Raw genomic sequence first — 23896 nt, 5'->3', positions numbered from 1 at the left:
CACCTACTATAAGCTCACATCTCCACTCAGCCCATCTTTCCTCTTCCTCATAGCTCCGTGAATATGTATTTTCTCTTGGCATGTGGACTTTAAATAGGTCTGATTCTGTTTGACCCCAGGTGGGTTTCTGGAGGTCTTGGGCTGGTAGCCTTTAACCATCCAAACTACATAACAAATACATCCCATCCATTTAGCTTCCTTAGCTAGGTAACCTTAGGAAAGTTACATATCTCTTTTTCTTCTTTTTTATAATGATTTTTATTTTTTCCATTATAGCTGGTTTACAGTGTTCTGTCAGTTTTCTCCTGTACAGCAAGGTGACTCAGTTACACATACACGCATACCTTCTTTTTCCTCACATTATCATGCTCCATCATAAGAGACTAGATATAGTTCCCAGTGCTATACAGCAGGATCTCATTGCTGATCTATTCTAAAAGCCAACTTACAGAATGGGAGAAAATAGTTTCAAACAATGCAACAGACAAGGGCTTAATCTCTAAAATATACAAACACCTTATACACCTCAACAGCAAAAAAACCAACCACCCAATGGAAAAATGGGCAAAAGACCTGAATAGACATTTCTCCAAAGAAGATCTACAGATGGCCAATAAGCACATGAAAAAAGGCTCAACATCACTGATTATTAGAGAAATGCAAATCAAAACTACCATGAGATATCACCTCACACCAGAATGGCCGTCATTCATAAGTCCACAAAGACAAATCTCTTTGAACCTCGGTTTCTCAGCCACAAAATGGGAATGGTATGCTCCACCATGTTCCATCATAAAGAATGTATACATATATATATGTATAACTGGATCAGTTTGCTTTACAGCAGAAATTGACAGAACACTGTCAATCAACTATAATAAAAAAATTTAAATGGGAATGGTATGCTTCTTTGGCTTGTTGAGCTTAATGAGAATGTAAACAGAGCACTAAGTGCACTAAGAATGCAATAAATGTGAGGTGTTATAATTATTATGCTCTAAGACCAGGCTTGAAACTTTTAGTCACCTTTAATTTAAGGTCAGAGAAAGGTTTGGCGCTTCAGGTAAGAGGCACTGAAGGAAAGGGTGGTTATCTTGGTCGTATTTCTATAGTGAGTGAAATGACAGGTTTCAAATCCTTCGCCCATTTTAAACACCTGAAGAATCTTTAAAACCCTTTGGTCCATGTCTGCATATTTAAGAAGTAAGCTTCAGTGAGCAAACTACATTAACATCTTCAATCGACCAGGTTTACTTCAATTAGAACAAAATTGGTCTTCTAAAGAGGCTCAAAATAATCTTAGTCCATCATAACCATTTTTAGCTGGTTGACTTTTTTCACTAGGTCTACACTGGCATGAACACATTAGACTACATGGTATGTCTATAGTCGTACTTCAGCCAAGGGCTGTCATTGTCCATCTACTTAACTTCTTTCTGGTATTAGACCAGAGAGTGTATGCTGATTTTTTAGTGCTCAGCTATCACAGCCCCAGCAAAAAAGATTATTGTAATTTAAATTGAATAGTGAGGTATTCTGCATATCTTCTTTGGATGGTGACTTCTTAACTGTTAGGATCAAAGCATTTTAGCGCTATGAGGTAGTTTAAAATCAATAATTATTCTGATCTGGAGTTCCTGTTGTGGCTCAGAGGGTTAAAAGAACCCAATGAGTATCCATGACGATGAGGGTTTGATCCCTAGCCTTGCTCAGTAGGTTAAGGATCTGGCACTGTTGTGAGCTGTGGCATGGTTTGCAGATGCAGCATGGATCTGGTGGTGGTGTGGCTGTGGCATAGGCTGGCAGCTGCAGTTGTGATTCCATCCCTAGCCTGGGAATTTTCATATGCCACCAGTATGGTCATAAAAAAAATTCTAACTTGCTTATTTTATAGATGAGGAACCCCATTTAAATAAGGCCTAAGCATTTAATTCACTAAAGTTGACCTAAGCTGTTGAGCTCAGAGTCAAGACTAGATGGTAGAATTCCTTGATTCCAAGTCTGAATATCCTGGTCTCTTTACTGCTCACAGGGCCTCAGAACAAACACCATCTCTAACTTTTTTTTTTTTTTTTGTCTTTTCTAGGGCTGCACCTGTGGCATATGGAGGTTCCCAGGCTAGGGGTCAAATCAGAGCTGTAGCCACTGGCCTGGCGACCTAGCTGGGACCCTAGCCGCATCTGCGACCTACACCACAGCTCATGGCCACGCCGGATCCTCAACCACTGAGCAAGGCCAGAGATCAAACCCGCAACCTCATGGTTCCTAGTCGGATTCGGTAATCACTGAGCCATGATGGGAACTCTACCATCTCTTACTTTTAGAGTGGCCTTACCTCTATCAGGCCCTAGGCCAAGTGCCTGGCACAGACGATCCCATTGGCTCCTCACATATCATTTTCCCCCTTTACATCCAGGAAACTGACGCTCACAGAGACAAAGTTAGTGGTGAGGCCACATTCTGAAGGGTCTGGTTCTACAGCTCACGCCACTCACATAGTGATGTACATGCTTTCCCTACCCAAGGCCCCCCTAGATGTTGAACAAGCGTTTCGAGTAAGTCTACAGGGCCACTGCACTGTCCGCAATGACAAGTGGTTTTTGTCTTGGATTGAGCCTTTCCAATGAGTCCTCTTCAAGGAACGCCCCTTTCTCTTGGTCATCCTAGTTGGGCTGGGAATGTTCATCCTTTGAGGATCATTCAGCCCGCACCCTGCCATGGAAACCTTCCTGGCTTCTTCACCATCCCAAAGCCCTTTGGAACTGATCACAGTCTCCTTGCTGTCTCCCTGCATCTTTTCATCACTGCCCTCCACCCATTTACAGCCCCTTTCCAGGATGAGCCCTTCATTTTGCCTCTTGAATCCATTCACTTCTTGTCTCTGCAGGCCACTGTCCCCTGGCACCTGGACTGAGGAATTCCCTCGGGCGCTCTGCCTCCGCATCCATCCTCCCTCCAGTGTATTCTCCACATGGCAGCAGAACCATCTTTCTGAAGCAGAAACTGTACTACGATGCCTCTGTCCACACTGCCACAGCTCCCCATTGTGCCTAGAAAGAATTGACCCCCTGGACTTAGGTTCCCCCAGGCGTGACTGAGTCATCTGTCTCTGCTCCCCTCCTGCCTCACTTCTCACCACTGTCCCTTCACCACAGCCTTTCAGCCACTCAGTCTGGCCAAGCTCTTTTCATCGCTGAGCCTCTCACAACCAGGCCCCTTCTCTCTGGACGGTCCTCCCACTCCCTACCCTGAACTCTGCACATGGATGCGTTTCCTCTCATTCTCTCAGCCTCGGAGTACACGTCCCCTCAGAGAAGCCCATGCCCATCTGTCAGTAACACTGGCCTTAGTTTTTTCCTTCATACACTTATCACAATTCATAATAGTCTATTTTACTCAGAGTCTGTTTCTCTAACTACAAGCGCCATGAAATCATGTCTGCTCTGCTCCCTACTCTGCCTTTAGTGCCCAGATCAGTGGCTGCTATGTGGTAGGTACTGATAAAAATTATATGTATAGGAGTTTCTGTCGTGGCGCAATGGTGAATGAATCCAACTAGGAACCATGAGGTTGCGGGTTCAATCCCTGGCCTTGCTCAGTGGCCAGTGGGTTAAGGATCCGGCATTACCGTGACCTGTGGTGTACATCGCAGACGCGGCTCAACTCCCATGTGGCTGTGGCACTGGCGTAGGCTGGCAGCTACAGCTCTGACTACACCCCTAGCCTGGGAACCTCCATATGCTGTAGAAGCGGCCCTAGAAAAGCAAAAAAACCAAAAAAAAAAAAAATGTATATGTATAAATGAGCTCCACCCTTTATGCTTTTCTTTATTTTTATTTCTATTTATGTATTTATTTTTTTGGCTGCCTGTAGCAGGCAGAAGTTCCTGGGTCACGTGTTGAACCTGTGCCACAGCAGCAACCTGAGCTACAACAGGGACAACACCAGATTCTTAACCTGCTGAGCCACTAGGGAACTCCTATGTATTTCTATCTTAGTACAACTTTATCTTCTTTCCCTAAAACTTCATTAAAATTTATTATATAAATGTCTATATGCCTATTAAAGCAGTGGTTCTTGGGGTTCTCATTGTGGCACGGCAGAAACGAACCCGGCTGGTATCCATTAGGATGCAAGTTCCATCCCTGGCCTGGCTCAGTAGGTTAAGGATCTGACGATGCCGTGAGCTGTGGTGTAGGTCACAGACACAGCTTGGAACCCATGCTGCTGTGGCTGTGGCATAGGCTGGCAGCTGTAGCTCTGATTTGACCCCTAGCCTGAGGAACTTCCATATGCTAGAGATGTGGCCCTGAAAAAGCAAAAAAAAAAAAAAAAAAAAAAAAAGAAAAAGAAAAGAAAAAAGAAAAGCAGTAGTTCTCAAATCTTAGCAGTCTATAAGAAAACAATCATTTGGGGGATCATTAAAATGCAGCTTCCTGGGTCCCTGGCTAAGATTCTGCCTGACTCAACAGTCAGGGGTGGGCGTTTTTACACATACCCATCAGGTGGTCCCACGGGAAGGGTGAGCATCACACTTAGTGGAAGAGTCTCAGAAAGTGAAGTCGCTTGAGTTAAGCACTGAATAAACCACAGAAGATAAGAGATGGAGCCCTCAGGCTCACCAGAAACCACTGGCATTCATTCCTTCACCCAACAGCTATTTCCCCGGCACCCACTGTGGGCCAAACCCCCCAGCATTCACTTTGGTGTGGAAGAGGAGACACCCACAGTTCTTGCCTTCATGACAAAATGGTCTTTACAGGACACACAGCTGTGTGTCCACGAGGGACAGGGTCAGGCGCCCCAGTCCCCATGGCAGGATCACGTGACTCAGAGCAGACTGGGGAGGGGAAATGGTCAAGGAAAGAACACTCATGCTTGGAAGGTGGAACACTAATCCCCAGGACAACTTTCTAACCCTAAATTAACGAGGGGCCAAAGCTGTACATAAGACAAAGAGGACAGAGCGGCACGAAAGCTCTCACCTAATTAACTTGAAGCCACGGCTGCCAAAACGAAGGCCTTCAGCTTTGGGACAGAGCTTTCACTTTGGGGACACACTGCCCATCAGGGGGGTCGTATTTCATGGCTGCAGCCAGAGCCCAAGCTCGCTGAACTCATGGTTTCCAGATGGCCCATCAAGGGACAGGGCTAGGTTAGTGAGTGGTCCCTTGTGTGTCAATGTCTTTGCTGCGGTGCCGTGATTTAGGGCTGCTTGGAAAGGACCCGGGACGGGCTTTAGACCTGAGGAACACACGAACAGGAAGCCAAGTCTCCTGCCCATGAATAGTGGTCTGCTTTCATTAGGAGAAAAGAAGTAAAATGACCTTAAAATAAAAGTGTATTGAGATAATAAACTATGAGTTCCTGCTGTATAGCACAGGGAACTCTATCTAGTCCCTTGTGATGGAACATGATGGAAGATAATGTGAGAAAAAGAATGTATGTATAGGAGTTCCTGTTGTGGCGCAGTGGTTAAAGAATCCAACTAGGAACCCTGAGGTTGTGGGTTCGACCCCTGGCCTTGCTCAGTGGGTTAAGGATCCGGCATTGCTGTGAGCTGTGGTGTAGGTCAAAGATGCAGCTCGGATCTGACATTGCTGTGGCTCTGGCGTAGGCCGGTGGCTACAGCTCCAATTAGACCCCTAGCCTGGGAACTTCCATATGCCATGGGAGCGGCCCTACAGAAGGCAAAAAGACCAAAAAAAAAAAAAAAAAAAAAAAAAAGAATGTGTGTGTGTGTGTGTGTGTGTAAATATATATGTATGACCGGGTCACTTTGCTATATATTGATATTGATAGGACATTGTAAATCAACTATAATAAAAAAAAATCCTAAAAAAAAGTTTATGATTACAAGGCCAATCACTAAAAAGTCCCATTTGAGGTCATCAGTCACTCTCAGGGACTTAATTAAAGGAGAGAAAGAGAACCTACTTTTCTCCAGTGAATTAACAGAGGGCTGGTTTCCATTCGTGCCGTGTTTGCTCCCACATCACAGCTGGCATCAACCCCCCTCCATCTGCCACCTCCCTTCTCTCCACTCCTTTCTTCCGTGCACCCCAGTTTGGGTCTGATGGGGCGGGGGACGGCAAAACAGAATACTTCCCTCTCTCACGATGGTTTGCTCAGGGATGTCATCATTCCCTAGGCTCCACAGGTACTTGATTTTGTAACAAAAGATTGGAAATATTTTCCCCTTTCCCATCCCAAAAAGAAGGTGCTAGTTATTCAAATAACAGGATCTCTGATGCTAGGAGGAAGCAGTACCTGTTTAGGTTGCTGTGAGGTGTCCAGAACTGAACTGGAGACCCTTATATTCAAGGTTTATAAGGTACCAGGGTGCGGGGGAGGGAGCATCAGCCCACCCTCCACGAGGGAGGCTCACCATCACTGAAGGTCTCTTTCCAGCCTGATTCTCCCATCCCCAACATCAAAACAAAGTACTCACAGTCTCTATCAAGTTGGGCTTGAGCCAACTGCATTTTCACTCTACTATCATATGTACAGGGCTCTTAGTACTGATAGGCTAAGATCTTGTAACAACCATTACAAAAGTAATGAAAATAAAAGAGAAGTTCTCATTGTGGCTCGGCAGGTTAAGAACCTGACACAGTGTCTATGAGGATGCGGGTTCAATCCCTGGCCTCGCTCAGTGGGTTAAGGATCAGCATTGCTGCAAGTTGCAACATAGATCAGATGCAGCTCAGATCCCAAGTTGCTGTGGCTGTGGTGTAGGCCAGCAGCTGCAGCTCCAATTAGACCCCTAGCCTGGGAACCTCCATATGCCAAGGGCGTGGCCCTAAAACAGACAAAAAAGGAAGGAAGGATGGGAGGAAGGGAAGGAGGAAGGAAGGGAGAAAGAAAGAAGGAAAATAAAAGAAAAATCATGTTCTAAATGTGGGCAAATGTTTTTTTTTTTAAATGGGGATACAAATAAATTTTTTCTGTGCTTTTCTGAACTTGTAAAAATATTTCTCAAAATTAAAAAAACCTTTAATTTTGGCTGGCTAAGTCACTTGTTTCATTAAAGTCTTGCAAAAGGCTGAAAACTCACTCTAGGGAGAAGCATCTAGAATTAACAAACACATGACTTAATGCACTCAAACTTATTTTAACATACGCAAACACTTTTATTCATAACATGATTCAAGGCAGAAACTTCTGCCCAGTTCTCTCTTAGACACGATCATGAAAAGAGACTTGTCAAAAAAGATGCCAATTCATCTAGTCTACTGTTAACCTAAATCATTAGCAAACATGCGCTCTGAATTCAATATATGTATCTGAAAAATAAATTTTGCCATAACAACAACTGGTGTGACTCATGCGATACATAGAAAATCACTCCCTTTTCAACTATACTTAAAGTTATCCTTGAAGTTTTAAGAGAAATAACTTTTAAGGATACTTGAAAATCTGCAGGTTAAAAAATACTGACATAAAAAAACCCAAATACAATAGATTAAGAAAATAAAGAATCAAGTTTCAAAGAAGCTTTAGAAATTCTGATCTGGGAGTTCCTGTCATGGTGCAGTGGTTAACGAATCCGACTAGGAACCATGAGGTTGCGGGTTCGGTCCCTGCACTTGCTCAGTGGGTTAACGATCCGGTATTGCCGTGAGCTGTGGTGTAGGTTGCAGACGTGGCTCGGATCGCGCGTTGCTGTGGCTCTGGCGTAGGCCGGTGGCTACAGCTCCGATTCGACCCCTAGCCCGGGAACCTCCATATGCCGCGGGAGCGGCCCAAGAAATAGCAAAAAAAGACAAAAAAAAAAAAAAAAAAAAAGAAATTCTGATCTGAAATGGTGAAGAGATCACATATTCCTGAAGGAAACAGTACACTGTTTCAAATCCTCTTTTGAAGACACATATAATGAAGGGGCCTTTAGAGTTAGTGTTTACTTTTTTCTCCTTCACTTTTTTTGTTTTTTTTTTTTTTTTTTGCTTTTTAGGTTCTCACCTGTGGCATATAAACATTCCCAGCCTAGGGGTCGAATCGGAGCTGCAGCTGCCGGCTTATGCAACAGCCACAGCCACAGCCACAACCATGCCTGATCCGAGCCGCAGCTACAACCTGCAGCACAGCTCCATGGCAACACTGGAGCCTTAACTCGCTGAGCAGGGCCAGGGATGGAACCCACATCCTCATGGACACTAGCCGGGTTCTTAACCCGCCAAGCCACAACAGGGCTGCATCTCCTTCACTTTTTAATGGACAATTCTGAACATAAAAAAGCAGACAGAATAGTATAATGAACTCATTTGCATCTCTCATCTAATCTCAACAATTATGAACTCATGGCCAGTCTTGAATCATCTGTCTACCCTCCTCCCAATTATGTGAAGCAAATCATGGATGTATCACTTTATCCGTTAATACTTAAACATATCTCGGTAAAATATCAGCATCTTTAAAATTAATGCGAAATTGGTGTTTATTTTGGTTTGGTTTTTTTTTTCCCCTCCTACATGCCTTCCCAAATTAGCCATGAAATAGTTCTTAAAACTAGCCACATACAAAAAGGTTTGTCTTATTTTGTTTTAAAGACCAAATGGAAAGGAGTCCCTGACTATTCACTATTAGTACTTCTTTTTTTTAAAATCACCTTGTCCCTAACCCTTTAGGGCCACAAGTTCAAGTCCCACCTGGGTACCTGATTCTTTGATGAGAACAAGGGTAACAATAAACTGTGTTGGTGGTGAAAAAAGGAGGGGGAGAGAGCCCCCACTTTTGTATTTACTGGTGCTAATAAAATGACCTCCATGAAGCAATAACAGGGGTGGGGGTGGGGAAGCCCCACAAATCCGAGATCTCTCAGCCTCAGTGCAGAAACAGAAAAATGCTTTGCTTTAAAAACTGCTGCTGCCTCAGGAGTGATTAGTAACAGGCTTCAAAGCCCAAGGACACCTCCCCCCTTTACTCCCTACAAAATCCTTATAGAAACACTAAAAGGAAAGGAAAGACCGAACTTTTGCTTTGAGCTGGAGGCCAAAACCCATTAGATCTCTGTTACCTTATAACGTGTTTGCTCCACATCATAGATCTTTTTCTCCGATACCATTTTGGGGGCAAAGAACTTGGCTAACTTTGCAAGGTAAACGCCGTTCCGAAGCCCTTCTTCCAGTTCAGTGGTTGGCGGCAATTCTTCAACTAAGCAGACTTCCATCCACCTAAAGGGATGGGAAAAAAAAAAAAAAACCCTTCAAGTGACTTCAGTTGTTAACTTTGTACAAATGAAGAGACACAGAATTTTACGACCTGGGATAGAGATATTAACAAAGGCAGAAGGATGGGAAAGAGCTTTAGGGGTCCCGGATGGGAACAGAGAATTTTCTGGGTAGGACAAAGGATTCTGAATATGAGCTGAACAAGGGGACCTCAAGCCCAGAGGCACTGAACTCACTGTCACCCCGGAGCTGGCCAATTTCACCTTTAACTGGGTCTCTGCCAATTTTCTCTTGTGCCAAAGAGGAAAAAATCCACATCACATTTTGGATGGGTGGAATGAGTCTGGCTGACATTACAGAGCAGAACAGTCCCCAGTTTATGAGCCTTTCGTGGAGGACATTCTTGTAGGGGTTATGCTGTGGGGAGAGTGTCATCCAAGGCACAGAAAATCTGCAACCTGAAATGACTACCAGGAAATGTAAGAAAGCATGGAACGGGGACATCAAAATTCAGAAAGCGGATGCAGTCTTCTTTATTTTTATTTACTTACTTTTATTACTCAATGAATTTATTACATTTGTAGTTGTACAATGATCATCACAATCCAATTTTATAAGATTTCCATCCCACACCCCCAGCGCATCCCTCTGCCCCCCCCGCCCCCAGAATGCAGTCTTCTTTACATAAGACATATTCCTTCTGCCAGTATCAGGGACTTATTACAACACTCTTACCTTTGGGGGAAGCTATTTACTGCATTCTGAAAAAGTATCTTTTTGGGGGAAAAAAAAAAAGGATCAGATTAAGACTTAGGACACTGGGCCAGCATTGGAGAAAACAAAGCACCAAGGTCAATACTGGCTCAAGGACAGGCAGTGGGATGGGAGCCAGGCCAATTCATATTTCACAATGGTCTGCTGAGAATCTGCCCAGGGCGAAGAGGGTGATGCCATTGCTATCCATTCTTGAGGAACTCGTACCTAGTGTAGGACCCAACGGGTAGGGGTGCGAACTCTCACTAACCCACCACCGAATCCTCAACTATCACTGTGAGCTCCACCCCTATCTAGCCCGTCCCCTTAGAGGATCATTAACACACAACAGCGGCTGATCCTATCAACACTGGGCAGTCCGGGAAGCCCTGAAGTATCAATAACTGATCCTGATCCAAGCCCTGGATGCTGTAAAAGGTCTGAAGTGCTTGTGGCTCTGGACAACATCTTCCAAAAGCTCAAAAAGTCCCTCATCAGCACGGAGTATTTACTGATCACTTATGCAGGCAATGTGAAACACCGAGTATACGAGAAAAACATAAACAGAAGCTCTTCCTTCAAAGAGCATTAAATGTGGAGTTCTCGTCGTGGTGCAGCAGAAACGAATCCGACTAGGAACCGTGAGGTTGAGGGATTGATCCCTGGCTTTACTCAGGGGTTTAAGGATCCAGTGTTGTTGTGAGCTGTGGCATAGGCAGGCAGCTACAGCTCCAATTCAACTCCTAGCCTGGGAGCCTCCATATGCTGTGGGTGCAGCCCTAAAGAGACCAAAAAAAAAAAAAAAAAAAAATTAAATGTAACTGAGAAGGCAACACAGATGCACAGAAAATCCAGAGAGCCGTGTAAGAGAGGCTATTACAGCCAATGCTACGGTTAGGGCGTAAGTAGGAAAAGTTTGGGGAAAAAGGGGGGGGAGGGCACTGGAGTGAAAGGGAAAACAATGAGAAGGCAGTGGAATCTGGATTTGGTTTAAAAAGGGGGAGAAGTATTTGGAAAGCAGGGGAAGCACTAGGAGCCAGGGAGCAGGACAGACTAAACGACATCAAGGAAATGGAGCTGACACATGGGGCAAACCCAGAGGAGACTTTGGCCTTTGGGGTTCATGAGGAGAAAGGAGTAAGGCTGAGCAAAGACATGGACTCAGGCTCTGGAGGACCTGGTGCAAGAGGAGAAGTGATGCTATTTGTTGCCCCGGGAAGCCGGGAGCTCTTGGCAGCTTCACCACAGAGAAGTGACATGTGTGTTCACAGTGGTAATTAGGGAAAATTAATCTTGTGTGATGGATGCTCCCAAGACAAAGCGCTCCGCCAGCCTCTCCTATTGTGAGGAGCTAAGGGACAGACAGGATTAGACAAGAAGAAATGGGAAGAGAGGAAAGCAGGAGACATTTCAAGGAAACCAAACAAGACTTGGTGACAGCTTAGAAGGTGGGGGCAGAGGGGTCAAAGGAAAGGATATTCTCAGCCAGGAGGAGGGGCCGCGTGTGGAGGGAGCTCTCCCCACCAGGACTCAGCTTCCCACCTACTGTGTGACCCCAGGCACGTCCCCTAAGCCCTCTGTGCCTCCGTTTTCTTCTCTGTGAAAGGAGTAGGGGGTGAGCAGGATGGGTGATAAGGTCCCTCCCAGCTTGAACAACCTAGGGGGGCTGGGGGCGGGGGGCGCTGGAGAAACTGGGAGAACAAGGAACTGGTCAAATGAGATAATAAACTTGGCTTTCACATAACAAACACGAGATGAACAAGGGATATGTGGTTTACATGAGGCTTGCTTCAAATGAATACTAGAGGCTGGATACATTTTTACCAATTTAGGAAAGCAATAACAATGAAAATCAACAATAAAAATCTGGCAAAGTTAAAGCCACTGCACTGGACCAAGTTTCTAATCTAAATAAACTACAAATTACAGCATTATGCTAATTCACATTAAAACGCAATTGTTTTCAAGTAATGACCTTAATTACCTAGTCTGTCTTGCTCTCTGGCTCCTAGTGCTCCCTCTGCTTTTTACACAATAATACATAACTGCTTTATAATAACCCTATAATTGGAGGCAGATTTGTGAAGGGTGGGGAGAGGGAAATTGACCATTGGTAGTAGGAGCCCGGGGAGTTAAACTGACATTTGAGACCAAGGGAAGGGAAGCTAAAATAAAAACAGCTCTTTAGGGTATTTTAAATTTGGACTTATTTTTAAAAATATTATCACATTTATTGTTGTCTGCAATAGAGTATCTGTGCAGTTGGCTGAAAATACTGATTATTTCAAAAACGTAGGTTAATTACAGCCTACTTAAAACGTAGCCATTGCGCATACTTATGGCATCATGAAGTGCTCAAAGGCCAAGGCTATCTCTTCTTTCTTTTTATAATTCCTTTGTTCTAGAAATGTATTTAGAGATAATGAGTACCCAACAGATTATTACATGAAAGATTCTGACTGCTTAAGAAAAAAGTTTTCCAAGCATCACAATTACATCATAAAATATTTTAGGACATTGCCAAAGACTTTTAAATGTAACATTTTTGCAACATTAGGCATCAATGTTTCACTATCTCAAAAGTCAAAAGAAGATGCTATTATCATCAATGATAACTAGGGTTTATTAGGCACTATTTTATGCTAGAACCTGCACTTAATACTTTATGGGGGAGTTCCCGTCGTGGCGCAGCAGAATCGAATCTGACTAGGAACCATGAGGTTGCAGGTTGGATCCCTGGCCTCGTTGCTCAGTGGGCTAAGGATCTGGTGCTGCCGTGAGCTGTGGTGTAGGTTGCAGACGTGGCTCGGATCCCGCGTTGCTGTGGCTGTGGTGTAGGCTGGTGACTGTAGCTCCGATTTGACTCCTATCCTGTGAACCTCCATATGCTGTGGGTGCGTCTCTAAAAAAAGAGACTAAAAAATAAATAAATACTTATGGGGATTATCATTTAACCCTCAAGCTCACCCAGTAAGGAAAGATACTATTGGAATCACCATTTGCAGATGTTAGCCAAGGCCACACAATGGAATGGAAAGACATCAAACAGCTTCTCTGGGAATCCTCCTACACCTTTGGGGGAATGTTAACTGGGTGTAGCCACTATAGCCGACAGAGTGGAGGTTCCTCAAAAAACTAAAAATAGATGATCATATGATGCCATATGATCTAGTAATCCCACATCCAGGCATATATCCAGAAAATACTGTAATTCAGAAAAGATACCTGCATCCTTGTGTTCATAGCAGCACTAATTACAATAGCCAAGACATGGAAACAATCTAAATGTCCATGGACAGATGAGCAGATGAAGATATGGTACATATGCATAATGGAATACTATTCAGCCATAAAAAGAATGAAATAATGCCATTTGCAAGAACATGGATGGAACTAGAGATTAAGTCAGTCAGACAAAGACAAATACCGTATGATGGCACTTATACGTGGAAGTTAAAATATGACACAAATGAACCTATCTACAAAACAGAAACATATTCACAGATACAGAGAAGAGACTTGTGGTTGCCAAGGTGGAAGGGGGTTGGGAGTGGGGAAGGAATGGGATTGGGAGTTTGGGGATTAGCAAACAAACTGTTATACACAGAATGGATAAACAAGTCCTACTGCATAACACAGGGAACTATATTCAAGATCCTGTGATAAACCATAATGGAAAAGAACATGAAAAAAGAATAACCGAATCACTTTGCTGTACAGCAGAAATTAACACACTGTAAATCAACTATACTTCAATAAAATTAAAAAAAAAATTCTCAAGAGAGAGGAGAAGAAGTTCCCATTGTGGCTCAGCAGTCATGAAGCTGACTAATATCCATGAAGATTCGGGTTTGATCCCTAGCCTCGCCCACTGGGTTAAGGATCTGGTGTTGCCGTGAGCTGTGGCATAGATCACAGACACAGCTCAGATCCCACGTTGCTGCGGCTCTGGCATAGGCCAGCGACTACAGCTCCTATTCGATCCCTAGCTTGGAAACCTCCATATGCCACAAGTTCAGCCCTAGAAAAGGCAAAAAGACAAAAAAAAAAAAAAAAAAAAAAGAGTAAATATCCTCGGGTTACCTTTATTCCCTTGGAACTTCTTTCTTGTCAGCCATCTACTTCGCAATGATATGTGATGAATGGCCTGGGCTGCGTCTTGTGGATGCTGATGCAAGTGGGCTCCAGGTATGGGGAGCTTAGAGCCTATCTAAATGGAGTTGCCTCCTTGACAGCTCTGGCAAGATCCAAGACAGGATCTCAAAGAGTCTCCTCATAATACACTGCTTAGAAACATGTAAATTATTAGTCCACATATGATTCATAAACATGGACTAATAGCAAGACCATTCTTCCAGAATAGGCAGTAAACTCTGCTGACAGAATAACCAAAAACCAGCTAGGCTGCTCTAACGGTATTAAAAAACCTCACAAGGAAGTGGGAACCATGATATGCCAACTCCTAAACTAGTACACAGTCATCACATGGGCTGAATTCCTCTGCATCTGTCTTTTTGTTTTGCTTTTTAGGTTTTTTCCTGGCTTTTTAGGGCTGCCCCCGCAGAATATGGAGGTTCCCAGGCTAGGGGTCTAATCGGAGCTACAGATACTGGCTCACGCCACAGCCCTAAGCGAGGCAGGATCCCAGCCATGTCTGTGAACTACACCACAGCTCACGGCAACACCAGATCCTTAATCTACTGAGCGAGGCCAGGGATCAAACCTACAACCACATGGGTCATAGTCGGATTCGTTTCCGCTGCACCAAGACAGGAACTCCTGGATCTGTTTTTCAAAAGTGTAAGGGCAGAGAACTGGAGCAAGAAACCAAATGGTTCATCCCTGGGGTAGGAGACAGCTGGGGGTGGCTGCTGGTCAGGGCCTGACTTTCCCAGCCCCTCGGTGTCTGTGTGGAGCTGAGCAGCTGGGACGGGAGCACAGAATGTGAAAGGAAATGGTGAGCACCACGCCTAGACCTGCCCCACGAAGGCTTCCCATGAATGAGCCTCCCTCTCTCCCTCCCTCATACGCTGGCTGGATGCTAAAGCCCTCGGCAACCTTGAAAGAAAAGGTAAAGAACTCCCATCAGCCTGGGTCCCTGAGAAACTGTGTGGTTAAAGACCCACCTGTACCCCTTTATCCTCACCTTATGCTACTGAACCTTACATGAAAAAAGAATTAAACTTCTACTGCCAACCTCAACTTCTGTGGCTTATCTGGTATAAGCTGCTGTGACCCAGCCAAAATTCATTAAGCGTGATTTTTACAGACTGGTGGCGTCAAACTTTCTGTAACAATTATACAACAGAAACAGCTGGCCTGATGTTCAAGAAGCCTGGTTCTCCAAGCACTAACTGGATGCCCTGGAACAGGTCACTGGAAACCCTGAGCTGCATTTGAGTCCATGAGTCTCAAACTATAAATGGAATTCTGCATGACACTGTGTTATGATTTTGTTGTGTTGAGTAAGAGCTTTATTGAGAGAATTCACGCGCTGTTGATGCACCCATTTAAGATGTCCAACACACTGCTAAACAACCAATGGATCACTGAAGAAATCAGAAGAAATTAAAAAATACCTAGCAGCAAATGACAATGAAGATACGACACTCCAAAACCTATGGGATGGAGCAAAAGCCGTTCTAAGAGGAAAGTTTATAGTAATAAAAGCCCACCTCAGGAAACAAGAAAAATCTCAAATAAACAAACTAACTTTACATCTAAAGCAGCTCAAGAGAGAAGAACAGACAAGGAAAGGAAGGAAGGACTAGAAGGAAAGAAATCATAAAGATCAGAGCAAAAATCAATGAAATAGAAACAAAGAACACCATAGCAAAGATCAATGAAACGAAAAGCTGGTTCTTTGAAAAGATCAACAAAATTGATAAACCCCTAGCCAGACTTATCAAGCAAAAAAGAGAGAGAGGACTTAAGACGTCCGACGCAAAGATTTTTAGCAAAGTCACAGGGTTATGAGACCATCACTTGTCAATTTTAGAGCAATTTCATCACTCCAATGAGAAACGCTGTAACTCATTAACAGTAGGGCCAATTTACTCCCAAATTCCCAACCTACCAATCTACTTTCTGTCCTTAGATCTGCTTATTCAGGACATTCCACATAGATGGAGTCATACAACATGTGGTCATCTGTGGCCTTCTACCTTCTTTCTCTTTCTTTTTTTCCTTCCTTCTTTTTTTTCCCATCTTTTTAGGGCCACACCCATGGCATATGGAGGTTCCCAGGCTAGGAGTCAAATCAGAGCTACAGCTGCTGGCCTATGCCACAGCCACAGCCACAGCCACAGCCACAGCCACAGCCACAAAGGATCCGAGCCGTGTCTGTGACCTAGACCACAGCTCACGGCCACACCAGATCCTAAGTGAGACCAGGGATTGAACCTATGTTCATGAACACTAGTCAGATTCGTTTCCGCTGAGCCACGACGGGAACTCCCACTTACCATAATGTTTTCAAGGTTCATCTATGGTGTACAACACCTTAGTGCTGCATTCCTTTTTACTACTGAGGAATACGTATTCCTTGTTCTTGCTGAGTAAATTTATCAGTTTATTGACATCTGGGTTTTTTCCCACCTTTTGGTTATCATGAATAATAATGCTGCCATAAACATTAGGGTACAAGTTTTTGGTTTCTGTTTGCTTTTTACAGCCACACCTGCAGCATATGGATGTTCCCCAGTCAGGGGTGAAATCCAAGCTGCAGCTAGGACCTATGCAGCTTGTGGCAATGCTGGATCCTCAACCCACAGGGATCAAACTCACATCCTCACAGAGACGTCAGCTCCTTAACTTGCTGAGCCCCAAAGGGAACTCCTAGTGTGCAAGTTTTTGCATGGACGTACGTTCTCATTTCTCCTGGGTACATACCTAGAAGTAGAATTGCTGGGCCATAAAGTAACACTACGTTTAATCTTCTTAGGAACTTCCAGACTATTTTCCAAAGCAGCTGCAACATTTTACATTCTCACCAGCAGTGTGTATGGACTCTAATTTCCCCAGCTTCTTGCAAACACTCAGCTGTCTTTTTGATTAAAGCCATCTTCATAGATGCAAAGTAGCATCTCACTATGGTTTTGATTTTCTTTTTTTTTTCTTTTGCCATTTCTTGGGCTGCTCCCTCAGCATGTGGAGGTTCCCAGGCCAGGGGTCTAATCGGAGCTGTAGCTGCCAGCCTATGCCAGAGCCACAGCAACACAGGATCCGAGCCATGTCTGCGACCTACACCACAGCTCATGGCAATGCCGGATCGTCAACCCACTGAGCAAGGCCAGGGATCAAACCCGCAACCTCATGGTTCCTAGTCAGATTCGTTAACCACTGCGCCACGACGGGAACTCCCTGGTTTTGATTTTCATTTCTCTGATGGCTACTGATATTGAGCATCATTTTATATGCTTATTGCCCATTTGTGTATTTTCTTTAGAGAAATGTCTTTCAACCCACTGGTCATGTTTCAGTTGTCTTTTTTTAAATAATCCAGTTACAACAGTTTTTAATATTTGGTATACAAATCTCTTATCAGATGTATGATTTGAAAATATTTCATTCTATATACTGTCTTTTCACTTTCTTGACAGTGTCTCTGGAAGTATACAAAGTTTTTAACTTTGACAAATTCCCATTTCTCTATTCTTTTCTTGCTTTTACTTTGGTGTTATGTTTAAGAAAATATGCTTCACTGATGTTCACAAATATTTACCTAAGTTTTCTTCTAATATCCTTATGTTTTAACTCTTACATTTAGATCTTTTATCCATTTTGAGTTATTTCATGTATATGGTGAGAGGTAAGGGTCCAAATTCTCTTCAATGTGGATATATAGTTGTCTCAGGACCATTTGTTGAAAAGACTATACTTGACCCCATTAAGTTGCCATGGTACCCTTGTTGAAAATCAACTGACTGTAACCATGAAAAATTACTTCTAGACTTTCAATTCTAATCCACAGATCTATACATCTAAGATTTATGGGCAGATAGTACAAAAAGTATGTACACATGAAATAAAGCTAGAAAGACCTCATGTTATCAAAAGCCCACCTCTGGAGTTCCCTGGTGGCTCAGTGGGTTAAGGACTGCTGTGGCTTGGGTTGCTGCTGTGGCGAGAATCTGATCCCTGACCTAAGAGCTTTTATATGCTGCAGATGTGGCAAAAAACAAAACACAACAAACAAACATAAAACCCTCTCAAATATGGTCTAAAACCCCACAGAAACAAAAAGCACAGTTGACCTGTGTCTCTTCCTGGGGTTAGGGTTAGGGTTAGGGTTAGGGTTAGGGTCGCATTTACTGTTTCTCCCCCATTTCTCCTACTGAATCGCAACACCAAGCAATACCAACACGTGAACGTCTCATCCCAAACCAAAGGTGAAGCTATCTCGTATGACCGTCTTTCTTCAAGGTTGCTGGAAAACTTCATCTTCTTCCGTCATTTTCCTCCTTCCTATTATTACTGCTTTCCCTTCTCTCTGCAGGAAAAATCTGTATCACTCAACAGGCACAGAGAAACAAAATGGAGGTAAAAGGAATTCTCTATCATTCAAGCTGTCTCTTTTCAGTTTTTGTTTTGTTTTGTTTTTGTTTTTTTGTGTTATGATGGTTTCCATAAGTACCTCTGTGTGTAAATGCACAAGGTCCGATCCAAGGGGGAAGGAGGGAGAGGAGACTGGGAAAAGGATGAAGTGGAGAGAAAGGTGAAATTTTTCTAATTTTAGGTTCAAGCCAAAAAGAAAAATAATTAATGTCATTTTGTCTTGCAAGAGACCAAACGCAGTAAACAAATCAAAAAAAAACAAAAAAACAAACAAACAAAAAAAAAAAAAAAACAAAAAACCAAAACCACCACCTCATAGCAATTTGCAGACAAAAGGACCATGCCATTGTGTTACTTTGTGTCTTACAGAGCATATGAAAGTTGTTTCGCTGAGGCATTTGCTATCTGGGTTGTTATTCAGGAAATCGCCAGCTATAAATCTTGGTCTCTATCATCCAGGGCTGTATGGAATAAATGTCCCGAAAGTAGAACTGCGGGCCAAAAGTGTGTTTTTTCTGCACAGACCCTGTTTGAATGGAGTGCCCTGATCCATGAACTTTCAAGTGTTAGAAGTCAATTTCTCTCCCTCGATGTTTAGAAAATCACCATATGAAATATTTCACAAAAGAATAAAAACAAAGACGTTTTACACGTACAGTTTAACGGATCACCTTCTGTGCCAACAGGAAGTAAGGAAAACATCAGACGTTCAGACAAGATTAAGTTCTCTTGGTAAATCTTTTCCTTTACTGGAGGCTGAGGTAAAGCTGTCGCCACAAGCTTGGGGAGGGTAATAAATTAGGACTATGAGATTCCCAGATACACACTACTGTGTATAAAGGGGATAAACAAGGACCTACTGTATAGCACAGGAACTGTGTTCACTATCTTTCAATAACCTAGAATGGAAAAGAACCTGAAAAGCATATATACATATATATTCAATATATATATATATAATATTGAATCACTTTGTTATACACCCAAAACACTGTAAATCAACTCTACTCTAACTGAAAAAACAAACACCCCAAAGAGCTATCACCACGATTCTATCAGCCTTACTAGCTCAGGGGAACAGGGAGGTCCTTCTATTGAGCTTTGTGCCCAGTCATTAAAGATAAGTACATGTACCTGTCACCATGTTAACAGCATGACTCTATGGCTTGGAAAGTCAAGGAGAAACCATCATTAATGAATACACAAAATAAATTAACACATTAACACATCTGGAGTTCAGCCTGGATCACCCATGCTGTTGACAGTAAAATATACAAGTTGAGAGAAAAACTGACGAAGAAGTTGTCAAGCAAGAGGGAACCAGAACTTGAAGATGTGGATAATTTACAGCCTGTCAATATTTCAAAAAATGAGAAACCACGTTCTGGGGAGAACACATAGGGTGTAGCTGAACAAACACTGCCTGAAGCCTGTGACTCATGGATTTCATCATCCATCTCAGCAAAAGCCAGGAATAGAGATAGGGTTATCCCAGCAGAAACACTGCCCATTTAGACAAAAGGGGACAAAGACAGGACAATAATGAAGGAAGGCTGTCAGACCTCTGGGACTCTAGGGGATGGACAATAGAGCTACCCAGTTATCCATCAAGACAAGGCAGGAATCTGGAGTTCCTGTCGTGGCTCAGTGGTTAATGAATCCCACCAGGAACCATGAGGTTGCAGGTTCGATCCCTGGCCTTGCTCAGTGGGTTAAGGATCCTGTGTTGCCATAAGCTGTGGTGTAGGTTGCAGACACTGCTCGGATCCCACATTGCTACAGCTCTGGCGTAGGCCATAGGCCAGCGGCTACAGCTCCCACTGGACCCCTAGCCTGGAAATCTCTTGTGCCATGGGAGTGGCCCTAGAAAAGGCAAAAAGACCAAAAAAAAAAAAAGATAAGGCAAGAATGACCTCAAAGGTGACTCAGAGATTGAGAGGGCTGCTACTCCCACCAGAATCCCAAGACTCTGTCTCCTCCTTGGTTTCAAAGGGCAAGGCTGTCTCTTCGGGTTTTAGTGAGCCAGGCTGCAGCCCCTGTGGGTCCAGAAGGCAGGGCCACCACCCTGGTAGGCCCAAAGGACAGAGCACCAAGCAGGTTAAAATTGAGTGGAATTTGCCCTAATATGTTTAGACCCATGACCTCTGTCTTTGTTCCAATTTCTCGTGTGTAGAATGAGAACGTCTATTGTCTGGCGGTCCCTCTATTGCAATTTGGAAGCATCTAACTTGCCTGGCTTTACGGGTTCACAACTGGAGAAGAATTTTTGCCTCAGGATCAAGCGTATCTCACCCCTGACGTAGGGGATGTTTGGTGAGATTTGTGATTTAGAGGTGATGCTAGAATGGGTTGAGAGTTGGGGGCTTCTGGGATGTAGATGAAAGCATTGTGTATATGAGAAGGACAGACATTTGGGGGCATCCTGGAGCAGATAATCAGAATTGTGTTCGCTTCATTTTTTTTTTTTTTTTTTGCTTTTTACGGCTACACCATAGCATATGGACGTTCCCAGGCTAGGGGTCAAATCAGAGCTACAGCTGCTGGCCTACACCACAGCCACAGAAATGCCGGATCCTTAACCCACTGAGCAAGGCCAGGGATGGAACCTGCATCCTCATGGTTTCTACTTGGGTTCATTAACCACTGAGCCACGAAGGGAAATTCCTCCCCTTCCAATTCTTACACTGAGTTCTAACTCCCAGTACATGAAAGTCTGACTGTATTCAGAGAAGAGGCCTTTAAGAGGAGATTAAGTTTAAATGAGGCCATAGGGTTTGGCCCTAATCCAATGGCTAGTATACTTAGAAGAAGAGGAGATTAGGAGAGAGAGAGAGACCCCAGGGCTGTGCACACACAGAGGGGAAGGCGGCCACTGGCAAGTCAGGGAGGGAGGCCTCAGAAGAAACCAAATCCACACATACCTTGGTCTTAGACCTTCAGCCTCCAAAGCCATGAGAAAAAACAATTGTTGTTTAAGCTACTTCATCTCTGGTATTTTGTTACAGCAGTCCAAGCAATGAATACACTAGCTAAAACATCACTCCCTACTAGCCCCTAAAATCCCCTCCTGCATTTTATTTCTCTTCATTGCATTTATTACTGTCTGGCAGATTATATCGTATTTATGTGTTTGACAGACTCGCCTGCTTAGAAGGTCAACTCGGTAAGAGCACGGACCTGGTCTGTCTTTTGAGAGGCATACCTTGCGACGGTTCAAGGCACAAACTCTGGAGGCAGATGCCTGAGGTTGAACCTGAGCTCTGCCACTTACCAGCTGTGTGCCTTGGGGAGCTGACGTCACTCATCCGTGGCTCAGTCACCTCATCTGTATACTGGGGATGATAACAGTACCGCCTCAGAAGGCTGTGGTGCCTCAATGAAAGCACGACAACAGTGCCTGGCCCAAAATAAATACCCTCCGAGGTAGATGTCACAGCTGTTATTGCTCGGTGCTCTGTCCCAGGACCACTCTGCCCAATCGACAACCAAAGTCACTGTGGGCATCTCCAGCACTATTTGTTTGCTGTGCACACTTCCAAGGGGCAGAAACTAAGCCAGCATTATGCTATGTCAAACATGCCTTCTCTTCTCATGACAGCAGGTAGCCTCCCCTTAGCCTCCCCAAGCCATCCCCACCCCTCTGGGCCCTGTCAATACACACACTCTATTACTGCTTTAAACAAGTTGTGGGCTTAACTGGTATTTGATAGGGACTCTCCAAATATTTGTATATGTTCCTGAGCCAGGTTTCTATTATAATGGGGCTCCCACGGTACCGATAACCACAAAGGATGACAGCTCACATTAGGTTACCAGCTTGCTTGGCACCCCGCAGGTACATGGCACTTGTTTGAATGTAATCATTCTCATGCAAACCTGATGAGATCAGTATTATTCCTCATTAACAAGGAAAGAAAGAGGCTCAGAGAGTTAAGTAAACTTGCTCCCTGTAACAAAGCTAATAAGCTGAGATTTCAATCCAGATCGTTACCTTCATAGCACGTGCCCAGCACCGTCCACTCGGCTCTGACCAACTGTCTAAGAAGAATGTGGTGAACTGGGCTTAAGCTCACTCCCTAGGAATGTCCCCTTCTTTTCTCTTTTTTGGGCTGTGCCCATGGCATGGGGAAGTTCCAAGGCCAGGGATCAAACCTGCACCACAGAAGCGGTGACCACACTGGATCCTTAACCAATGAGCCACCAGGGAACTCCAAAAGGTTCCACTCTTAAGTAGAAACTCTCAGTGAAGCCTTCTCTGAAACTCAAGCAAGCTAATTCATATCATCATAGATTGGCCTCCCAAAGCAGGGTGCTTTCATATAAGAAGAAGGGAAATACCCTCGTTGGGACTGGCTGAAGAGGCTGCTGTCACTTTCGGAGCTGTCTTTGGGATGCAGCTGTGCACTGGACTTTGGGGTCCCAAAAATCCAGCTTCAAACTTGGTTCTGCAAGTCATTATTTGTGATGACCTTGGTGTGCGACCGTCTCCCTCAGCCTCAGTTTCCCTCTTCAGAAAAGTGGGTACAGCACTGGCTCCCTCACAGAGCTGTCACGAGAACTCAAACAGGTACCCACTGTGGAGTTACCTGGCAGAAAAGTACTCAGCATGCAACAGATGTTGAAGAAAAAAACCACTGACAAAGCACAAGAAAAAGGAGGTAAGCAGGTGAGCATCAGTTTATTTTATTTTATTTTTTAGGGCCATACCCACAGCCTATGGAAGTTCCCAGGCTAGGGGTCGAATTGGAGCTGTAACTGCCAGCCTACACCCCAGCCACAGCAACACAGGATCTGAGCTGTGTCTGCGACCTACAGGCAACACCTGATCTTTAACCCACTGAGCGAGGCCAGGGATTGAACCAGCGTCCTCATGGATACTAGTTGGGTTCATTACCACTGAGCCACAATGGGAACTCCAAAGAGCATCAGTTTAATGTTTGATGTTTCAAAGGCTCTATGAGATGCCATGTGCTCTCCAAGGAGCATCTTTCCTGGCCATGCTGACTTAAACATGTAAGATGCAAAGTCCTCTGGATGGAGACTGCCAGTGCCTATGACACCTTGAAGCAAAACCAGCAGACCACAGGGCCTCGGAGAACTGAACTCCAAAACTGGACTATCTCCCTGGCTTCCTTAGAACTCGCTATATAGGTGAGCTAAGGCTGCAATGGGCATCTGCAGGGCAAAGTACTTTCCATTTTGACCATGACCTGGGAGCAGAGGAAAAGCAAAGAAAGAACCAGAAGTACTCGGCAGCAATTTCCCGGCAAATCAACACTCCGAGGCTTCCACACAAATATTAGCCTAAGTAACAACTGAAGACGTGCTGAAGCAGATTCTCTTTCCTGGGTTTGGTTGCATTGTACACATGATCTAACCACAAAATAATCACTGTTGCACTTTTAGGCATTTATTTG

General features: G+C 44.0%; 1 protein-coding gene across 2 annotated transcripts in view; it reads right to left on the bottom strand.

Annotated features, from left to right (window-relative positions):
- Positions 1-23896, bottom strand: part of IQGAP2 (IQ motif containing GTPase activating protein 2) — a 338812-nt gene that overhangs the window by 161317 nt on the left and 153599 nt on the right. For both annotated transcript variants that reach the window (XM_021084462.2, XM_085013875.1), the window contains one exon: positions 9017-9173. In XM_021084462.2, the coding sequence (XP_020940121.2) occupies positions 9017-9173 (157 nt within the window). The remainder of the gene's footprint in view (positions 1-9016; positions 9174-23896) is intronic.

Source organism: Sus scrofa, chromosome 2 (assembly GCF_054392235.1).
Source record: "Sus scrofa isolate SSC_HxYL_T2T_F1_AM1 chromosome 2, Sscrofa_HxYL_maternal_Yorkshire_Landrace_v2.0, whole genome shotgun sequence".
NCBI classification, from domain to species: Eukaryota; Metazoa; Chordata; class Mammalia; order Artiodactyla; family Suidae; genus Sus; species Sus scrofa.
This window is presented reverse-complemented; position numbering and strand designations above follow the sequence as displayed.